This window comes from Hypoxylon trugodes (assembly GCF_022578975.1).
Source record: "Hypoxylon trugodes strain CBS 135444 unplaced genomic scaffold F4822scaffold_2, whole genome shotgun sequence".
In the NCBI taxonomy this organism is placed as follows: Eukaryota; Fungi; Ascomycota; class Sordariomycetes; order Xylariales; family Hypoxylaceae; genus Hypoxylon; species Hypoxylon trugodes.
Window position 1 is genome coordinate 2,074,175 of NW_026250017.1, and position 19,691 is coordinate 2,093,865.

The 19,691-nt window shown below is 46.8% G+C and overlaps 9 protein-coding genes across 9 annotated transcripts; 5 read left to right on the forward strand and 4 right to left on the reverse strand.

Moving 5' to 3' along the window:
• F4822DRAFT_425548 (uncharacterized protein) lies at window positions 1-463 on the reverse strand (the record flags this gene model as incomplete). The annotated part of the gene is made up of 3 exons (XM_051460350.1): window positions 1-99; window positions 157-266; window positions 328-463. 3 exons carry the CDS (start codon window positions 461-463, stop codon window positions 1-3), a joined length of 345 nt encoding a protein of 114 aa, XP_051318112.1.
• Window positions 464-964: 501 nt separating this feature from the next.
• Window positions 965-1,816, forward strand: F4822DRAFT_126120 (uncharacterized protein). Its single transcript, XM_051452637.1, has 3 exons — window positions 965-1,144; window positions 1,212-1,383; window positions 1,444-1,816. The coding sequence occupies exons 1-3, from the start codon at window positions 1,038-1,040 to the stop codon at window positions 1,504-1,506; spliced, it is 342 nt and encodes a 113-aa protein (XP_051318113.1). The 5' UTR covers window positions 965-1,037; the 3' UTR covers window positions 1,507-1,816.
• On the forward strand, window positions 1,772-3,856 carry F4822DRAFT_126129 (Arb2 domain-containing protein). Its single transcript, XM_051452638.1, has 4 exons — window positions 1,772-2,193; window positions 2,267-2,382; window positions 2,439-3,121; window positions 3,211-3,856. The coding sequence occupies exons 1-4, from the start codon at window positions 2,126-2,128 to the stop codon at window positions 3,676-3,678; spliced, it is 1,335 nt and encodes a 444-aa protein (XP_051318114.1). The 5' UTR covers window positions 1,772-2,125; the 3' UTR covers window positions 3,679-3,856.
• F4822DRAFT_126099 (uncharacterized protein) lies at window positions 3,857-5,993 on the reverse strand. Its single transcript, XM_051452636.1, has one exon. The coding sequence runs from the start codon at window positions 5,766-5,768 to the stop codon at window positions 4,035-4,037; it is 1,734 nt and encodes a 577-aa protein (XP_051318115.1). The 5' UTR covers window positions 5,769-5,993; the 3' UTR covers window positions 3,857-4,034.
• A 559-nt stretch (window positions 5,994-6,552) lies between these two features.
• F4822DRAFT_441357 (uncharacterized protein) lies at window positions 6,553-8,916 on the forward strand (the record flags this gene model as incomplete). Its single annotated transcript, XM_051462855.1, has 7 exons — window positions 6,553-7,200; window positions 7,263-7,599; window positions 7,656-7,717; window positions 7,775-7,865; window positions 7,954-8,287; window positions 8,354-8,553; window positions 8,663-8,916. Exons 1-7 carry the CDS (start codon window positions 7,069-7,071, stop codon window positions 8,914-8,916), a joined length of 1,410 nt encoding a protein of 469 aa, XP_051318116.1. The 5' UTR covers window positions 6,553-7,068.
• Window positions 8,917-10,004: 1,088 nt separating this feature from the next.
• Window positions 10,005-10,447, forward strand: F4822DRAFT_425553 (uncharacterized protein; the record flags this gene model as incomplete). The annotated part of the gene is made up of 3 exons (XM_051460351.1): window positions 10,005-10,205; window positions 10,265-10,369; window positions 10,427-10,447. 3 exons carry the CDS (start codon window positions 10,005-10,007, stop codon window positions 10,445-10,447), a joined length of 327 nt encoding a protein of 108 aa, XP_051318117.1.
• Window positions 10,448-10,952: 505 nt separating this feature from the next.
• On the reverse strand, window positions 10,953-15,553 carry F4822DRAFT_425554 (uncharacterized protein; the record flags this gene model as incomplete). The annotated part of the gene is made up of 5 exons (XM_051460352.1): window positions 10,953-11,167; window positions 11,220-13,076; window positions 13,140-14,248; window positions 14,316-15,366; window positions 15,415-15,553. 5 exons carry the CDS (start codon window positions 15,551-15,553, stop codon window positions 10,953-10,955), a joined length of 4,371 nt encoding a protein of 1,456 aa, XP_051318118.1.
• A 690-nt stretch (window positions 15,554-16,243) lies between these two features.
• On the forward strand, window positions 16,244-17,950 carry F4822DRAFT_126303 (NAD(P)-binding protein). The gene is made up of 4 exons (XM_051452639.1): window positions 16,244-16,639; window positions 16,692-16,943; window positions 17,015-17,297; window positions 17,357-17,950. Exons 1-4 carry the CDS (start codon window positions 16,598-16,600, stop codon window positions 17,611-17,613), a joined length of 834 nt encoding a protein of 277 aa, XP_051318119.1. The 5' UTR covers window positions 16,244-16,597; the 3' UTR covers window positions 17,614-17,950.
• On the reverse strand, window positions 17,869-19,384 carry F4822DRAFT_425556 (FMN-dependent dehydrogenase; the record flags this gene model as incomplete). Its single annotated transcript, XM_051460353.1, has 4 exons — window positions 17,869-17,985; window positions 18,054-18,427; window positions 18,481-18,908; window positions 18,963-19,384. The coding sequence occupies 4 exons, from the start codon at window positions 19,382-19,384 to the stop codon at window positions 17,869-17,871; spliced, it is 1,341 nt and encodes a 446-aa protein (XP_051318120.1).
• Window positions 19,385-19,691: the final 307 nt, after the last annotated feature.

Below are 19,691 nucleotides of genomic sequence, written 5' to 3' on the forward strand. Positions count from 1 at the left end.
TTATTTTTTGCCTTTTTGCTTCAAGAATTCTTCCTCTTCAGCTTGTAGATCTGCGTCAATCTTCGCGCCTTTCGATGGCTCATTGCCGTGTAGCTTTGCCTATGACGATGATGGTTAGCTGCTGAAATTGAATTGTAGCAGTCAACCTTGACTTACGGGTAATGTTGGGTCTTTCTTGGAAGCGCGAGTCTCCGGGTCGTCTTGTTCTTCTCGGTTTAGTTTGCGCTCCTCATTGGCTAGTCGGTTTGCGATGCTTCGTTCGTCCTCTGCGATTGGAGTTAGATCAAATTTCTCATTAGAATCATCTGGTATGATATAAATACTGACTGGAGTCGTTGGGTTGGTGTGAGTGCTCAACGCCTTCTTCATATCGGGGACGACCGGGAATTTCCGAGTCCTTGAGGTTTCTCTGGTCACCACTCTCGTACACGGAGCTCTGACCGACGCTAGAGTAACCAGACATGCTGAATAGATTTAGTATAAAATGTGCGAGATTGGAGTAAGAAAATGTTTAATAGGGGCGATTTAGAGTATTTCGTGGAATATGGGCGAATATGATTAAGAAAGTTAAGTAATTCGTAACTTGATTGAGCCTTTATAATAGATTTACATCTTCTACGTACATGTGTCTGTTTCTCTCACCTACGTCATTTGGCGTCTAAAACTTCCTTATCAAGATGGATCGGCTGGGTACATCACGATTTAAGGTAGTACAACATGCTGCTCTATGTAATTTTGCTCTTGAGAGCTGCTTTCAGTGAAGAAGTCGACGTCATAGATGATCCATAAGGTTTTTTGATTTTGAGGCTACGCGGCTGACGTGCTGGGTACAACGGTCCCCTGGAAATATGGGGCCCTCGGAGCTTTTGACCCGCTATTCCTATCTACGTAACCGCCAAGAAATCGACCACCTGAATAGATTCTTCTCAACTGTTTGCCAGCTGGCGCGCGAATTGCAGAAACTGCAGCAACTCCAAAACTTTCAATCTTGAATTAATTCACGACATCGACGACCAGATTCGACCAACACCGCCAAGATGTCGATGTTTCGGGCCAAAAAGCTAGATATTGGCTGTTATGTCAATATAAAGACAATCCGAGATCACTCCAAGCGAAAGGCCTTCGCTCAATTCGAGCCTGAAAGGTGTGCAGATAACCAAAATTGCTTTCCTCCGATGTATCATTTCTAACATCAATTGCGAACAACATAGACAAGCTCTCCGATATATCATCCGAAATACCACTCTTCCCCCGCGAACTCGAGCCGAAGCCCAGCTACAATTGACACAAATGCACTGCTATACCCGACCCACACAAATCCGAGGGCGATGTATTTTAGGTGGCAAGGGGAGAGGTATATTCCGTGATTTCAAGCTCTCAAGAGTAAGTTCTACTCTCGAAAAAGTTCTTATAGTTATAGATTAATATTAAGTATTGGTACAGTATAACTTCAGAATGCAAGCTCTAGCAGGTAACCTCCCAGGTGTGCGCAAAGCTAGCTGGTAGAATGAATATGGCAGCAAGAGGAGGTTGTATGATATACGGACACGCTATATCGAATCACGATAGATATTCGCGGCGCAATGGATGTATATTATTGTATTAGGACCTCACAACTTGAACGAGACCCCTATTTTATGATCGCGACTACTACACCGATTTCGGACTCGAGAGTCTTATCGTTATGTGAATAGCTCTTTCTGGTTTTATTTATTAGGGAATTATGGCGGGGCAGATTACTCCTCCTTTAAGCACAAGGAAGGGAAATTTAAGTTTTAGAATGCATGTCTTGAATTTCTGAGGTAGGTACGAACGGCGGTTGTCTGGTGTATGAGTTGGAAATCGGCGATTGAATGCGGTTTCCCTCACCATTTCTCACAAACGGCCACCTTCCATTATTCTGTTTGCTCGCCGTAATCTCTTCTTTCTCAACCCCAATTACTTTTTACTCAAAGATCGGCGAGTCTTGAGGCATTCAGACCTGACCAACTTTTAAGGATTCACATCATTGATCTTTGAGCCTGGGTCTAGTACGATCAATTGATTCTTGCCATCGCGCGACTCTACCTTTTTCCTCGCCAGGACAACCTTTCTACATACATCCTGTAACACGCCGTGTTCCAAGATGTTTCGCCGCAAGTGGTCGGGTCTGCCCGCTGATCCTCAGTTCCCGAGCGATTTGGAAGGCCTTGGGTAGGTCATATTATATCCTTTCTCCTTTCATTGCCCCGATACGAAGAGCTTCACTGATAGACTTCCTGTATAGCTACTTCGTTAACGACATTGACGAAATTCGATCCATCGAGAACCCGGAAAACTACTACAAGTACTTCCTAACTCGTAACATGCGATGGAACGACCGTCAGCGCTACGCTATGAACCGTGAGTAGACCAACACATCTATAGGGAAGGGGTAGAACTAATGCAAGTATCTATAGAGGCTGTTCAGAAAATCATCTTCGACCGTCTAGAAGCCCTAAGAATGCATAAGATTATTTTGCCTGTTGGCTCACAAGGGGACACAAGCAAGCCGCATGTCCCTATTTTTATCAGTCCCAACATTCTTAGCGCCTCGCGCGTTGTCGTCATCTTTGGCGAAACTGTTCAAGACCTGGGCGCGCTTGCGCATCGAACAATCGGCGGTCCCGGTGGCATAACTGTAGGATCTATCCTATCCGTTGTCCATGGCCTCCAGAAGCAGCGTGCTTCAGCGACAGACTCGCGTCCGCCCGGTATTATCCTCGCTAACATGGGCGAATTCATGTGGTCGCCCCAGGAGAAACGCACTCTCACTCGCAGCGCCTTTGATGCTGCGCCCATGCAAAGCGCTGTGCACAATGGTCACACTATTTCGTCTAAGAACAAGGTCCCTGGTAATGAGGACGCACATAAGCATGTACATTACATCTTTGACAAAATCATCCCGCATTTCGCGAGTGACAAAGCGGGTATTGATGTCTTGGGTGTGGGCGACGGTGCAGATATCGTCGAGCAGTACTTGGACCTGGCACCCGTGTGGAATATCTGGAAGAAGCGTATCAACTGTCTTGCGCTCGTTGGAGGCTTGCTACCACTCTGGGAGTTAGGCAATCAGGAGTTTATAAGCACATTCCTTAGAAACGTGAGTTTCTAGTCATTATCTTCCCCATTGCCTTTCCTCATCGCTGCCCGTTTTTTGCTACTTTGGCTAACATAATTCCTATTTTCTAGAAAACCCGCGCCTACGCAATCTCGGTTGAGCAAGTCGGTACGGTTCTCTCAGGTCCGGATGGTAACCCTAACACCCGAAGTTTCACACAAATGGGCTGTCCTATGTTTAGTAGTGGTGAGCCACACTACACCGAACGAACCCTCATCACCAGTCGTGATGTTGTCCTGGAATGGCTCCAAGAGGTTGCTCTAACGCCCGAGGGCCAAGACTACGTGAACCCGTCGTTCAACGTCGTCTTCGCTGACCCCCACTTTGATAATGATCAGGATTGGGGTCAGGAGCAGAACAACGAAAGTGGCGAAAAGAATGAGGTTGAGGACGCAGAGGCTAAGGACGAGCCCGAAGAGAAGGAGGAAGTTGGAGAGGCCAATGGAGAGAAACCTGGTTTAATTCTCGTGGAACGTCCTGGCTCATTGAATGGCAACACGAAGGATGGCGAGGATGAACAGGGTGATGAGAAGGACTAGGTTAAGCTGGATCTGTTGCGGTGTTTTCATTTGCGATTTGTTATCTTCATGATAGCCATTTGGCTTCCCTGATACCCATGCACAAAGGGCCACAGCTACACCTCAGGTAGAAATTAGCCGGTAGTGCAATTGACGTTGACTTTGAAATGTTCATGATATAATCTGCTAGTATAACGTCGTGATCACATTAATCGCATTCTGTGACTTAACATTTTACATATATCCTATTCTGCCGACAAGTGTTTAGATTGTCGAATAGCCTACTCTTCCATATTTTTCTGGAAGCAAGCCCGTTCTCCTTGAACGAGCGATATACATTAGCGGGGCGAGTATGATTTATATAATACACTCTCACCTTAAGCTTGGAACAACGACCCAAGCCCGGCCTTAGGTACCTCCATCTCTTCAATGATCTCCATCGCTCGTCTCGTCCTCTCCTTCACCACATTTTCTTCCGCAGTCCATCGTCCCCCGTTCGTAGCAGCCGTAATAGTAGTAGTACTCTCAGTCTTCCCATCTCCCCAGAATCCTCCAAACCAACTTCCCGTCGAAGCACTAGCGGATTCCTGCTTCTTCTCTCTTTCCTCCCGCGCGAGCCGCGCAACCATAGCGCGCCAGTTATCCAGGCCGCTGCTTAGACATTCTTTACACGTCTTCTTCGCAGCAGGTATGTTCGCAGCGGCGGTATCGCTGGTGGTTAGTTTATGTAATTGTTCTTCTGCTAAGTCGACGGCTTCGCGTGTCCATGCTAGACCGTCTTCGCGGGTGCTATGGCTATTATTGGTAGATGCGGAGGCGTAGATGATTTCTCCGATGTACAGGTTTAATCCGGCTTCTTCGCATAGTTCACCGGCGTCGCGGAGAGGTGGGGCGCTGCCATCGTCTGGGGGTGGGGGGTAGGCTGGTGGGGTGAGGAGTCGTTTTGTTACGCCCAAGATGTTTTGGAATGTCCATGGGGATGTGGATTGTGTTTCGTCGACTTCGGTGTAGAGGGGTTTTGTTGCGGATTGCGGTTGTGGGAGGGAGCGACGGGCGCGGAGGACGGATATTAGGATCGGGAGGGCGCTGGATATGTCGCTGGTGCGCGCTTTGTGTGTGGCGAGGGCGGTTAGGGCGTTGAGGATGTTTGTGGAGGGAGGAGATGCGGCGTCTTGGAGTATATAGGATTGCGGGTCGTATGGAGGGGGAGATGGTAGGGAGCTTTCGGTGGCTAAGGCGAGTGCCCATTCGTATGTGAGTTCGGCAGCATCGGTTTGGCCCTTGTAGTCGAGCCATGATGCGTATTCTAGCGCGGCGTCCATCTTCTGCTTCGGCGTGAAACCCGTTGTCGCTAGTATCTTTTGATAGAATGTTTCGGGAGCCTCATAGGCTCGCTCGCAGTCGTTCTCGTGGGGAGCGCTCGGTGAACCGTGGGATATGGGCTTCGGGTTGGGATTCGAGGGTCCTTGAACTTGGTCGGCTGGAAATACGACGTGCCGTACTTTTTCTACGACGTGGTCGTCGAGGTGTTCCGCTACTTTCGCGCATAACATCAGAGCCTCGTAATAACCCCTCCTCCATGGTTCACTCTTTGCTGTGATGTCGTACCCAGATATCTTGCCTCCTTCAGTTTTATCTTGCACTAGCCCAGCACCCTCAATTTTCTCATCCCCCAATCTTTCAAGAATATTCTTGGCATAGTTCCCGGCGAGGACCCAATCTGTTTGAGGTAGGTCTGTTCGATCGGGAGCCCATTTCGCAAGTCTAAAGCGTAACCGGGTTATGAACCCCCACTCGTGCGGCGTTGGATATTTCCTTTCAAGCCACTCTTGTTGTATACTCCAGTAGCCGGCTACAGAAAAGCCGACAATTGCCCAAACGTATACAGTGTACTTAAGTCCGAGGTAAAACTCATATGCCAACCATCGTTTCCTCTCGGTCGTTAAATATCGGAACTGGTGATTTCTCGCTAGCGGAACGGATAGGAATGGGATTTGGGGTCGTCCTCGAGATGCGAAGTTTGCATTCCTTGTGAATGGACGAGGTGCGGAAGGGGATTTCGAGGGACGAAGGAGAAGGATGCGGCGGAGTATAACGCGTGGTGACTGCATCTTGTCGATTTATTGATGCTATCCCGGATTGTCGGAGCTTCTTGGTCTTGTAGTGATGACCTTTAGAGTGGGTGTTTCACCATCGAAACATCTGCATATTGGTATGCATAATGCCTTGGTATTATAAGCTAAAGCAATAATAGCAAGTTGTTTCCTTTCTTGAAGTTATTAGAGTTTCATATTGTGAAGTATTTCGAAGCCGTTCCGTTCTTAGTAGAAATTAAAATTCGTAGCAGCCACTATCTAGAGCGGAAATGGTCCGTGCATAGCGGGAATATGCCCCGCCTTTGGGGGGTTCAATGACGATGGGAGCCAAGGATGTATCTTCTCACCAGAATTACTATGAGGTGATACATAATGTGATCATCTCAATAACCTCGATTCCTTTCTTTTTTCTTCCCTCCATTCTCTCTACTTTCACTTCTAACAACTAATTCTTCCCAATTGGCTCCAGCAAAATCAAAATCAAAATCAAAATGAGTTCGCAGGAGGAATTTAAATTGCCTGATTTATGCAGGGCTCCCGTGCGAAAGTCCATGGATGGTAAAGTCGTAGATTATCTTCGAAATTGTTCGAGAGCTCGCGGTTTGGGAGTATTAATCCCATTCTGCGTGACGGCTCGCGGCCAGCGATAAGAGCAAACGAAAAAGACTTGGATTGATACACAACCAGACCGAAGCCTTTGACCGGGTTTATACCGCTTACACGGCTCTCTCACTCCCGATAAAAGGACACTACGGGATCAACCCGAAATGGAGCTCTGTATATCCTGGTTGATATTGGTTAATCAATGATTCAGTGCTATTAATTCTTGCATTCTATAGGCCTTTTTGTGTCACCATGCAGCCCATGGTTACGCCGTAACTGTGGCCCACTATCCCCCCTGCACGTTGGACAAGCTGAAAATGATGTCCACACCAAGACTCTGAATCCATCGATTGCCCTAACTTCCATGTATCCTGCCAACTTGCTTCCCAGCTTACAAATCGTGTATGTGTATAAGGGATTAGTTGACTAGCACCTACAAGATGTCCTCTGACTTATCCGGGGCTATGGTCTGAAACCCAACAGAATCCTATTGCTAGTAGTTTACGACTATTGGCTTATACGCGGTGATCTATAGAGTTGAATCGGATTATGGCTAGGCGACGTACGTAATCGGGACAAGGAACCACAACCACTCAACGGTTGACTTTAAAAGGCCATGTATTTCTTGTAGAAGCCCCCCCAGTTTCCCTCCTAACCACCCGAGCAGGCACATCTTTCACAAACCAAAACGATTAACGGCAAGTTCTTTGTCATGTCTTCTGAACAAGATAGCAAGGCTCGTGCTACTGCGGTAGTTGACTTGCTCAAGTCTGCTTTCTCTGGGCGTGTTATAACCCCTGATAAGACATCGGAATACGAAACCCAAAGAGATTATCCATGGTACGTAAATAGTTTCGACGCGAGGACGTGGGCTATCTAATACTGTGTACTAATTCCCTACTCAAGGTCCAAACGTGTTGGGCTCCCGCCGCGGCCTATATCCAGCCAAGCAGTGCCCAAGAGGTTGCCGAAATACTCGCCGTCATTGTCAAGACGGGGTCGAAGTTTGCCATACGCACCGGCGGACATAACCCTAACTCCGGCTTTAGTAGTGTTGACGGCGCCGGCATCGTGATTGATCTGCGACAGCTAAACTCGCTGTCACTTGACAAGGAGAAAGGCGCCTTGCATGTAGGAGCAGGATCTTCTTGGGGCGATGTTTACTCCTACTTGGAGGACAATGGGCTCTCAGCAATTGGAGGGCGGGACACGCTTGTCGGCCTAGCTGGATTCTTATTGGGAGGTAATCGAAGAACTCCTAGGTGTCTTGATCTTTACCCGGGCACTAACATATTCAAGGTGGCCTTCCAGCCTTCCCTAACATCCATGGCACAGGAGCAGACGGTGTCAGAGGCCTCGAGGTAAACTTCCCGTAAGAACGTCAAGGATAGTTAGTTCTAATCGTTCTCATGATGAAGGTCGTACTAGCAGATTCTTCTATCATCACTGCTAATGTACAGGATAACAAGGAGTTGTATCGCGCTCTCAAGGGCGGTGGTTCAAATTTCGGTACGAATCAACTTTTTCCATTCCCTAACTCCGTCTCCGCGTAGAAGCTGCTTCCAGCTAACTGAATCCATTGCTGATTATTGAATAGGAATTGTCACGAAGTTCGATCTTGCAGTGCACCCCTTAATCAAGGTTCAATCTACAATCAACCTGTATAACCCATCCGACTACCCGAATATCATCCGCGCAACTGTCAAGGTACAAGAGGCTATGGAGGCGGACCCGAAAATAGGCCTTTTTACCAACTTCAACGCTGGATTCGTCGCGGTCGGGATGCTATACGCAGACTCTCCGGATGAAAAACCCAAGGTCTTTGACCCCTTTTTCGATCTGACAAGTCTAATCACTGCCGTCGCACCAACAACGAATGGGACACTCTTGTCCCTCGCGAAGGCTATGGCACACTCGACAGAACCGCAAAAGTAAGGAGTCAATTCATAGAGTCCCCGAACTAGGCAGTATATGCTTACATAATACGTGTAACACAGACGAAAAATCGGCACCGTCACCACTAAGGTCTCATATGATCTTTATCTTGGAGTCTATGAAGCTTGGCTCGATGTAACAAACAAGTTGTCAAAGAATATCACATTACACTTCACTGTCCAGCCTGTTTCAAAGGCTGGCGCTCAAGCGGGCGAGGCCCAAGGAGGAAACACGATGGGGGTGGAAAAAGTTGCTCAATGTTGTAAGTAACCTCAGCCACTACCATATTCCTCCCTATCATACCTGTAACGTTTTTGGGAGGACTTTACTCATGATTATAGGGTGAATATTTACCACCGAGTGGCCTCAAGACAGTAACGATGCAGCCGCCTCCCAGGCGATTAATACTATGACTCAAAGAGTAGAGAAGCTCGCGCGTGAGAAAGACCTATACCTCGACTTCCTTGCGATGAATTTTGCGAACTCATCTCAGGACGTGTTGCGCAGCTATGGCGCGGCGAATGTTCGAAAATTGCAGGAGACGGCAGCCAAGTATGATCCTAATGGAGTCTTTCAGAAATTGCAGAATGATGGATTCTTATTGCGAAAGACATCAAAGGAATAATTGACCCGTGTAGCGCAGAAACGAGGTGCTGGTCACAAAATCATACCTACCTGAGAATAGCTTTGACCACCAATACGCATTTGAGCTTGTTAACGGACTTATCTATACCCAGGTAGTCAATCATGATGTTGGGGCCTACCTATCTGGCGGCTATGTCTGGTTGTAAGTAGTCCTCATGCGTATTATCTGAGAGTGATTATTCTCACTTGCGGACGTGGTATCTTAATGCTTGCGATGCCCCTATTCTTAGTGGATTACCTAATACATTACCCCTGTGTGTTGATTATATAAGCAGGGTTATATCTTTATTGTACTCAACGACCCCAACATAACCTCTTTTCGGGTCGGCACGCAGGGTTATCTCTTTGAGGTAACATACCATCTTCAAATCCCCCAAAAGCATATGAGTCGTATTTCTCTTGCCAAGAGTCTGTCAGCTCCAAGCAGGGGTGCCGTGCAAGGATATTCGAAAATTTCCTATACTTGCGCGTAAAAAGGCAACATGATTACTATAAACTCTAGTATACAAAAATGATCGTCGCATTCGATTCTACTTATAGAGTCTGTTGAGAGAAATCTTGCCTTGTCTTTTCTAAGGCTGGATATCAAGGTTAGCGGACCGCGAAGATAAACATCAGATAAGTCCTCGGAAACGGCTGCGCCACTGTTCTGGGCGCATCGTAGGACTTTGAGGTAACATTGTGCATGATGGTAACGATATTTGTCGGTCTAGTTTAGGCAGCCGTTAAGCTCAAATGTCTAGCCTTACAGGCACTCAGCTATCTGCGATATGGTGCTTACACGCCGCGGCTAAATGTAACAATGTGGCACGGACGCCGAAGCCTGGGCATACGAGACTAATTTCCGACTTCCGCAGAGACTTCATTCGGTGGTATTCCGAATAAGAAATTGCATACAACACGTGGGCATGTAACCAACAGCTGATGCTTCACTGATATGACTGCCTAGTAAGGCATATATAAATAAAGCCTAGGAACCACCTCATCCCAAGTTTCCTGTGAGTTTTCCCCCTTCTCGCATCGGCCATCGTACATATCAAGATAAAAATTAGTTAACTATCATTCAAGATGTATGCACGATCCATATTCACCGTCTTGGCATTAGCCACAAGCGCCCTCTCCAGCCCCGTTACTCCATCTCAAGAGCTACAGATCGAAGCAGCTAGGAATACTACATGCGTTCTGATCGGTGGTGACGACCCATATATCATCGATCCCTTCAACCGGCCCCAGTGTGCTTGCAAGTGCATAATACAGTCTTGCCAACAAGTGAGTTGCCGAGTATATATAACCATCTTCGACCTATACTTATCAAATTGATATCATAGCCCGACCCAGCTCAAACTGAGGAATGCCTCCGTACTCCTTGGCCCTATGCGAACGGCACTACACCCTTTCCTGACACCATAGCACGCTATGGTGCTTGCGTTGGCGTGAGTGAACCTACGAACTTGACTCCGTATCAAGTCATGCTAACTTAGTATTTCCAGTCCACACATTGCGTTGGATAATTATATCAACTAAGGGATGGCAAGCTGTGGTATTACATAATAATATCCATACTTATGTAATTTTGTATTATGTAATATACTACCAAGTTGATATTATGTAATGGGAGTAATTATGTAATGAACGTGACAGAAAATGAAGATTATGTAAAGAGACTGCTAGAAGAAGTTTATGTAATGAAGACATTACGTGAGAATATATTACCTAAACGTGTTCAATATGTAATACTCATTAGTCATCTAGTGTCCCTAGATGATTCCGGCAGATTGCCAAATTTCATAGCTTTATAAGAAGCGAGAATATGCTATTGGGTCCTAAGTAGCTAAAGGGCCTCGAAAGAGCCTCGATCGGTTTACATTGTGGCCTCTTTATCAGTATATTAGGGTGGCCCTGTGAATCAGGAAGTGAGCTTGGAAACTAGGCATGGTATGATAGGAGCTGGGGGCACTTGGTGAGTGCCCCTATAACTAAATCCACGTCAAATTTTAGTTAATATGGAATTAATGCTCAAACACGGTTTTCACAGCCTCTTCCCTCGGTTACATCCTTAACTCGGTTCTCGTGTTTGGAACTTACCCGATCCGAAAGAGTTGTCAATGGTCGGGCGACTTCAAGACGGGATCTGTACCGTTTTAATAACATACTTTCATCTTCATCTTGCAGGCCGATGGTAGAACAATCCGACTTAACATACGAGCGTTTTGGCAGTGATGCAATAAACCCTATAATGTGTAAGCAATACTGCGATGCATGCTGTGAGGGGGGGACACGAACCTCTGCACAAGTGAAACAAATCAGCTAAGTTATAGTAGATAAACCGAACACTCCAAGAGAGAGCGAAAAGAGGTAGGAATACTACCGCCCCTGAGACCTGGACGATGGCCTTTGGCGTAACCACCCCCCATCTCAGGGCGCCAAATCCATAAAGAACTCGTCGCATAGGTAATTCAATGAAGAGGTACTCAATCCAAAACATAAACAGTGAGTCTCCAATATTTGGTGTACCCCGGAGAACAGCTGGTAAATCGACCTTCTCCCGTCCAACACAGAGCTCCGCATCCGGATCATTACGAAAATCGGGGTCTTTCCTAATCTGGGAGGAAAAAGGATGCTTCTGCACCTCCGAGCGACAATAACTCTCCACGTTATGAAGTTTTGAGCGAACAGCCCTGAGTGCCGCGGCCAATCCCGAGGCATTGAAGAGCGCAATTAAAGTGACGACAAAAGCTACCGCGGCACATTTGGCCATGTTGCTGATTAAAGTACTATCGGGACTCTGGCTCATGCTGAAGAGACTTGTCGCGAAATTGAGTGGTAGGAATACCGCGCTGATGTAGGTAAGGTAGAGGACATTCTGTGATTCCTTGGCTTCCCTTCGCCCCAACTCGTGGCTGAGTTGCTCTTGATGTGATTTCAATAAGCCCCTTAGTGAGACGATACTTGTGTGAGTTTGCCTGAGTTCTCTTATTTTCCTATTTGTTGTGCCGGCCAACTTATTGATAATGGTACCGTACTTCCTCTCGGCATTGCGTGTCCACCGGGGTTTCTCTGTGCCACGATCTTCCTCCCTTCTATCCCAATCAGAGATAGCGCGTAGAGCATGATCAAGGTCCTCTTGCATGAGATGCAAGACGCGTTGGTATCGTTGCCACTTGATACTTTTACTCATGTATTCTTGAGACGAGGGTTCTCCTTCGTCGATGTCCAATTTAGTCGAAATCGTTGCAAAGGCCCTCTTCGTACTTCCTGTGAGCAATGTTAACATGTGATCCACCAACCGTAGCTCCAGTACTTTGCGCTGTCTCTGGGACCCATCACTTGGCGATATATTCTTCAAGCTGTCATCGGAGATCAGGGGAGTTCCTCCGGGGGCATGATTGATGACGTAGCAGGTCCAATACTGGTCGAAAAATTCCCCGTTGAATAAGAAGCTCATGGAGACACGTGTCAGAACTTTGTCGTGGAAGCCTGGAAGGACTTCGGTTGTATAGGTCGGCAAGTTGTGGTCATAAGGAATATCAGAATCCACAAGCATGTAGAAACTGAGATGAAGTTCAGTTTCCCATGTATTCAGGAGTCTGTTGGCGTCGTCGAAAAAGTACGTCTCGTAACCCGCATGCCTATCAAAGAATAACGAAATCCCTACTCTTTCGGGTTCAGGAGTAGCTATGTAACACAACATCGCCCCATACGCATCCATTTTATTAACACATATTCTTCTTTTCTTAGCCTTTGCCGTTCGCGGTTTGCGAAGTTCGTTCCATAACATAACGTGACTATCGCAGAAGCTCACATTGCTTTCCTTTCTCTTCGTCCGCCCCGATAAATCGATGACGGCGCAATCGAGGTTAATCGCCCGAGAATGTTCGTTGAAGGCACCTTTGGCTACGGTTTTCCCATGCGACTCGCCATCTATTCGAATCCGCTCTTGTAACTCTTGAAGCTCCTCTAGTCCAATGGTCTGGTCTCGTAAGCAGCATGGAGGGATGTTGTATAACCACTCGTCGTCAAGTTCTGATATGTTTTTGGAATCTATTCCGCTGCTGAAAAGTGCAGTCCTTTTTAATCTTTTTTCGGCACTCTCGTCTATTTCCTCTTCAGCATGATTGGTGTTATGGAATCCGTGTGGACCTGCATCTAGATTAGTTTTTTCTTCGTTTTTTTTTTATTTTTTTAATTCCTTTTCAATCTTACCAATTTCTGCATGCCGTTTTGTGATAATATTCGGCTCAAAGTGGTTGGACTGATCGGAATATATCTTGCGAAGTTCGCGACCATGCGACAAGAGAATGTGGGGAATCTCGAAACTGGCATGGAAATATGACTCTATCTCACCTCGAGTAGAGAATAGGACTTGCATTCTAGTGTCTTTATCCAATTGCCCGGCGATGCACCCATTAGGTCGGATAGCTTTAATCAAAATCTCGACCGAGTTTTTGACCATGTCAATTGGAGCGCGTTCATCAAGACTATACCCATGAGACCCCATGACTATAGCCAAACCGTAGCGAAGAGATTTATCCCAATCGCTAGGTTTATTTTTGATTCGGATCTGCGCCTGAATGGTATTCTGCCATAGTTCGTGAAATGACGTGTTTTCACAATCAATGCCCATGCTAGAGAAAAGGTTGGTGTCTCTCGAATGAAACAAGAATCGCGATTCACGCACTGATCGAGTCACAGCTAACATCCTCTTGTCCGACAGATTATTCTGGGTTTCGGTCGTAAAGCGGCGAAGGAACTCTTTTTGGACATTTTTGGACGAGAACTTTTTTGCCGCCTTGTCGATATGCCTCTCGTTGACACCATCACGACTGCATATTCGGTCCCACACTCTCAGAGTCTCGAGTCGTTTGAGAGCCTCATAGATCCAGACGTGGTCACTGAGCCGAAATATATTGAAACCTTCTTCTTCAGCATGGGGCCATGCGAACTTTTCTCTCTTGTCCAATTTCTGAAGGTGGGCGACCCATGGCAGGGCTAACTGGTCTGCTAATTCATGTGCTAACTCTTGATCTTCGCTTAATTTATATGCAGCTGCAAAATCTGCTGCCTTAAGAACTTGGAAAGGAGTATCAGTCGGCAAATTGTGTCTTGCGTACGTCGATTGAGACTTGTCTTTAGTCCCATTCACGAAACACTCTCCTTCCAAGAGGCTGCAATAAGGAATAGCAACCGACTTGAGCCACAATAGATGGCCTGTGCAGACATATTTGATCCTAGCACTAAGAGACTGAAGATATGGGTGATTTGATTTATTCGAGAGATGCTCAGCGATTTGGAGGAGAAATCGAAATGCGAAACTGCGGGCCGAGTCAGCATCGCGTATATTCACGAACTATCAGCATTAAGGAGTGCTGGATGACTCACAAGCTGGCTGATGTGAAAATGCGATGTGCCGATATATCCCCACACGTTAACGCTACAGCACGAACATCTTTCCCCTGGACCCGCACTGTTGGGATAGCACAGACAGAGAGAATATGCTCTAAGTTGCGTTGGAAGATGCCGTTAAGAGATCCGGACAATTGAATAGGAAAAATATCAAGCTCTAAGGGGCAGAATTGCTCTGCCTGAAGCATGCTATCAACGTCGATCTTATCTGCTGGAATCAGAAACTCCCGCCAATCCGTATTGAAGCCGTTGAGAGGTATCATTTTATACGCAGTCGTTATCTCTATTGTATCAAATCCTTTGAGAACGTGGTGCCACGTAAATGAATCGTCCCACAGGCAAGGAATACCGTCAACAGATATAGACACAACAACCCCAACCGCGTCAGTGTCGAATGCGTGTGTGCAGGTCCAACTATAGCCATTGGGGCCTTTAGAAGAGACATTCACTTTGTCACTAGGCTGTTCTTTATACTCGTTATACCTATAGTGAACGTCTAAGTGATCGAGATCTCGAATCCGCATTTTTTTATCGAATGCGAATTTTAATAGTTCGTCATCCTTGCATCGATTGGTCACGACACATTGTTGTAAGATAATTCCTTCGGAGACCATCCATTGCACGGCCATACCAAACTGTTCATTCTCGAATTCGTATCGAGGCCATCGAGAATGGACGTACTTCCGTTCCGGCTGAGCAGCAAAATTCAGGTTATCGAATCGCAATCCGTAGCTGAATCCCTCCGAGTCACGCGATAGCGTCAAAGCTTCAAGAGTTTTGGCCCTTGCCCAAGGATCACATGGCTCTTCTGTACGTTCTTGGTCAGCGGCAAACATCCCTGTATGACCAATATTCATAAAACTGCTGAATTGCATAAGTCGCCCGAAAGCGTTGACGGTCGCTGTTGTCCCATTGTCGCCAAATGAGAAAGAACATTGAGGTTCTAGACAATCATGCCAAGCACTACTCTCCTCGTCTAGAGCTTGGCATGGTTTGGCGCTCCGGATATTGTGGTCGCTTCTGGTCCCTTAACCTTTTGTTAGTAAATCCAACTGTAGTCCTAGTTGTTGCGTACATCTGAAGGTTTTGAAAATTTCGTCGTCTTCGTGTGGAACTTGACTGTCGTCCCAAAACCGGTGGCTGGAGAGTAGGTCTTCAGCTTTAGGGTTCCCAGGATTCCGAATCGGACTCGAGTTTTCTCCAGGTATATTCATGATTCGGAGTTGATTGGCATATTGTATATCAAGTTCAACTGGCCTTCAATGAAGCCCATTTTTTTATGTTTTAAATCCCTGAGAAGGTCGGACGCTACAGTGAGGCTGAGGTATGTCCTAGTGAGTCGTAGGGTATAATGTCCTGAAATCAGCCAAATAGCGGTCGGATTGTCTATTGGCTCGGTGGTCATCGTGGTAAGCACTGACGTCCGCATATGCATCGAATATTGATGCAGGCTGCGTGCAAAAAACCCGTTTCGGCCATAATCTTCGTGAGGCTGAGGACGACAAAAGGGCGATAGTGTCATTGGCGGAACGCACGGCCACGTAAGAGTGACACACAGATCAATGCAACCATAGAAACGGATTAAAGCGTGATGAGATGAGTAGGAAATGTATAGACACCGAGCTGCCTAAATTGATGATTGTATTGCCATGTTCTGCCTTTCCTTGCTCATAGATGGTTCAAGCTGTGGTTATGAGGTCGAAACACTCAACTTCATGAGAGGCTGGGAGCGTCCACAGAGTCCTTACTCAGCAGAGGCAGGGATGGACAATTAGAAAGTCCACTATCGGAGAAACGAAACTCCTTACTTGTATTACACAGACCACTTATAGACTCGTTCTTTTCGGATGACTAATGAGTATAGAAAGGAATCTTGGCGATTAACGATAGTCAATCTGACCTAGAAAAAACATTAATTATTTCCAGTACTGCTCCTCTTTTTAATGCATGAAAATACCTAGGTAATCACTTATTTGATTCATGTTATGGTAGTGCAAAAGGCACATTACTGGCTATCTGTGCTTTATAGGTAGGACTGCCGTAAAACATTTGATGTTGGTTATAGTGAATAAACTTAACTGGAGATTTCGGTCGCAAGCGGCACAGTCAGGTTTCTATATCTGTCGTAACCTCACCGCAGTTTCTTTCGAGTTTCCATCCTATCAATCTCACTATCAAACTAGCTATTTCCTCGCTTCCTGCCACAACAATTCGTCGTTTATATACACACTCGACCCCTGGCTAGTAATTTATTGACTATGGCACAATTCCAGATTAGTGGTTTTGCTATTGTGGTTGGGGTACGCCTCCGAAACCTCCCCCTAAAGAAGCACTCCGATTAACCCTACCTAGGCCGCCGGTGGAATCGGCAAGGAGGTCGGTTTGACCTTTGCCGAAGCTGGCGCAAAGGGCGTCCTATTCGCCGACATCAATTATGAAGGCGTCACTGAGGCCGCCGAGGCAAGCAAAGCCATAGCGACATCTCCTAACTATCGGGCGCTGTCCGTAAAAGTAGATGTGGTAGATGTCAATTCAGTACAAGAAATGATTGACCTAGCAGCCAAGGAGTTTGGCCGGATTGATTACTGCATCAACGCTGCGGGGGTGAGAGCCCAAACTCATGATCTTCACGGGGAAGCGTACCTAGGTATACATGTTGACAGATGTTATGTTAGGTTGATGTCGCCGAATACGTTCCATTCGACGAGACTACCCCTGAAGACTACGACCGGGTTCTCGACATAAACACCAAAAACATTTTTCTGGTGACAAAAGCAGTAGTCAAGGTCATGCAAAACCAACAACCAACCCAGAACAATCTCGGACGACATGGCATTCGAGATCTCGGACGCGGATCGATTGTCAATATTTCTTCAGTCATGGCGTTTGGCGCTGTACCCCATAAGCTGCCTTACACAACGTCTAAACATGCCATTACTGGCATCACCCGGGCTTGTGGTACGTATAACATCCTCAACTGCTTCTAGCATATAATACTAACTCGAGAAATTCAACAGCATTGGACTACAAGTTGGCGGGCATTCGATGTAACCAAGTATGCCCGATCTGGGTCAAGACCCCCATGCTGGTAGAGGAATCAAAGAGGCTTCCAGGTGTGCCTGGACTCATCGAAAAGCTTACTCCTTTTAAGAGGCCAATTGAGCCGGACGAGGTGGCATCGGCATGTGTTTATCTATGCAGCCCCAGTGCAGTTAATATCAGTGGATCTAGCGTGATCCTAGATTCAGGTCTCATGTCTGGATTCTCTCTGTGAAGAAGTTCGCGGGGTGCATTTAGCATGGAGTATGGTATTATATCATGGCGGTGTTCTTGGAGCTGTGGATACTCTAGAATATGGCGTGAAAATGGATTCAGTAACTCTGCCAAAGATGTTTCTGTGATAGGATTTTGCCAGATACTTTTTAGTGCTGACAACCTTTCCCCGCTTGAAGCTACTCAGTGCGTTTCTGAAATAGGAAGATTCGCCTATATAGGACTCAAGATCGGCCAATTGTCCGATACAATACAATCATAGCTTCGATCCCCGCTGTTGCTGCGCCTCACCCGCATCATTCTTGCGTAGAATATTTGGCCGAAGATCCGACACATCGCGTACCCCGGTTATCGCAAGGTTTATCTCGAGATCCTTTTAGAGGCAGCTGGTCAGGCCCACCGTTCTTACGTAAATAGAGGTTAGTTATAGATACAACTTACAGCAAGTAAGCAACGCAACACATGCAAGACGCCTTGCTCACCCATAGCCCCTAGTCCGTAGACAACCGGTCGACCGATAAACACGGCCTTTGCTCCCAGCGCCAACGCCTTGGTAATACCCGCACCAGTCCGAATCCCGCTATCAAACAATACGTCAACTCGGTCTCCAACTAGAGCCGCAATCTCATGTAAGGCCTCTAGGGAGCCTTGTGCACCGTCGTACTGCCTACCACCATGGTTAGAGACGATAATACCGTCAGCGCCTGCTTGTACGGCGAACTCGGCATCAGTCGCGTGTTGGATGCCTTTCACCAATATCTTCCCGTCCCATTCTTTCCGAAGCCATTCCAATTCACGCCAAGAATGTGCCATGTCTGCTTCCCGAGTAAGCGATGATCGGACGATAAATCAGAGTTAAAAAGCTAACCTGGGAAAATAGTGTTCTCCCACTCTAACGCACCCTTCAACATATCCTCGTCGACTTCATGTCCAAACTTCTCACGGAACTTTCGACGGAACACGGGGTCCGTAAAGCCTAGTGCTGTGCTAGCTCCTTTATATAGGGGTAAGTACGCATTATCCAAATCTAGGGGTCTCCAGCTCATCGAGAAGATGTCCAGTGTAATAACGAGTGCAGTATAGCCAGTCTCCTTCGCACGTCTTAAGATCGAGCGTGTGACGTCTTGGTCAACGGCTTGCGGCCAGTAAAGTTGAAGCCAGCGGATGGCCGGTCTGTCCTCGGAAGTAGAGTCTTGGGCCGCAGCGACCGCTTCAGGGCTCTCGGAGGCAAAAGTTGACAGCACGTAAGGGACGCCTAGTGTTCCCGCGGCTCGAGCGACGCCGGACTCTCCATCCCTATTTGTAAAATGTAAGTATTTCAAACAGCGTTCTCACATTGCTTTAAAATACCTGTGGAATATCTTGTTTACACCAACCGGAGCGATGGCTACAGGCGAAGGCCATTCCTCCCCAAGTATTGTCACTTTCAAGGATATATCTACGTTTCCCCTCACCATACGAGGGACAATGCTCCATTTTCGGAATGCCTCTAGATTCCTTTTGACTGTCTCACCGGCGCCGGCGCCTCCTTTCGCATACTCAAAGTCTCTAGGTTCCATAACAGCTTTAGCCGCGGCTTCCCAGCCAAAGGGGTTAGTAGTTATGGGAGGGACTATGTTTTTAGTTCCATTCATATAAATGGTATGTTGATAGGACGAGAATGTTTTCTTCTGGCCCCTAGGGATAGCTTTGGAGGTGATAGGGGTAGAGGCGCCAATCTCGTCCCCCTTCAAGGGATCGCGCACGTGTGGGGGGTCATTTTTAGGGACCATCCTTAGGGTGTGCTTTTTAGATACCGATCCAAGACTAAACGCGGATGAGGGCCTAGACTAGAGAAATGAACATATATCAGCCGCTTTTCAGTGGACGAGGTAGGGTGTTAGGCATACGATCACTATGACTACGACGAGGTCTAGTACAGGTTTTTGGCGAGCGATTGTTGGCCAAATAAGAGGCTGAGTACCTACCTAGGTAGGTATTATTGATTAGTTAAAATCCCGCATCGCGCAAAATACCGAAATGTAAATATTGTGGGCCTGTACGTTGAAGATAATGTCTCACAAATGCAGCGCCTATTCT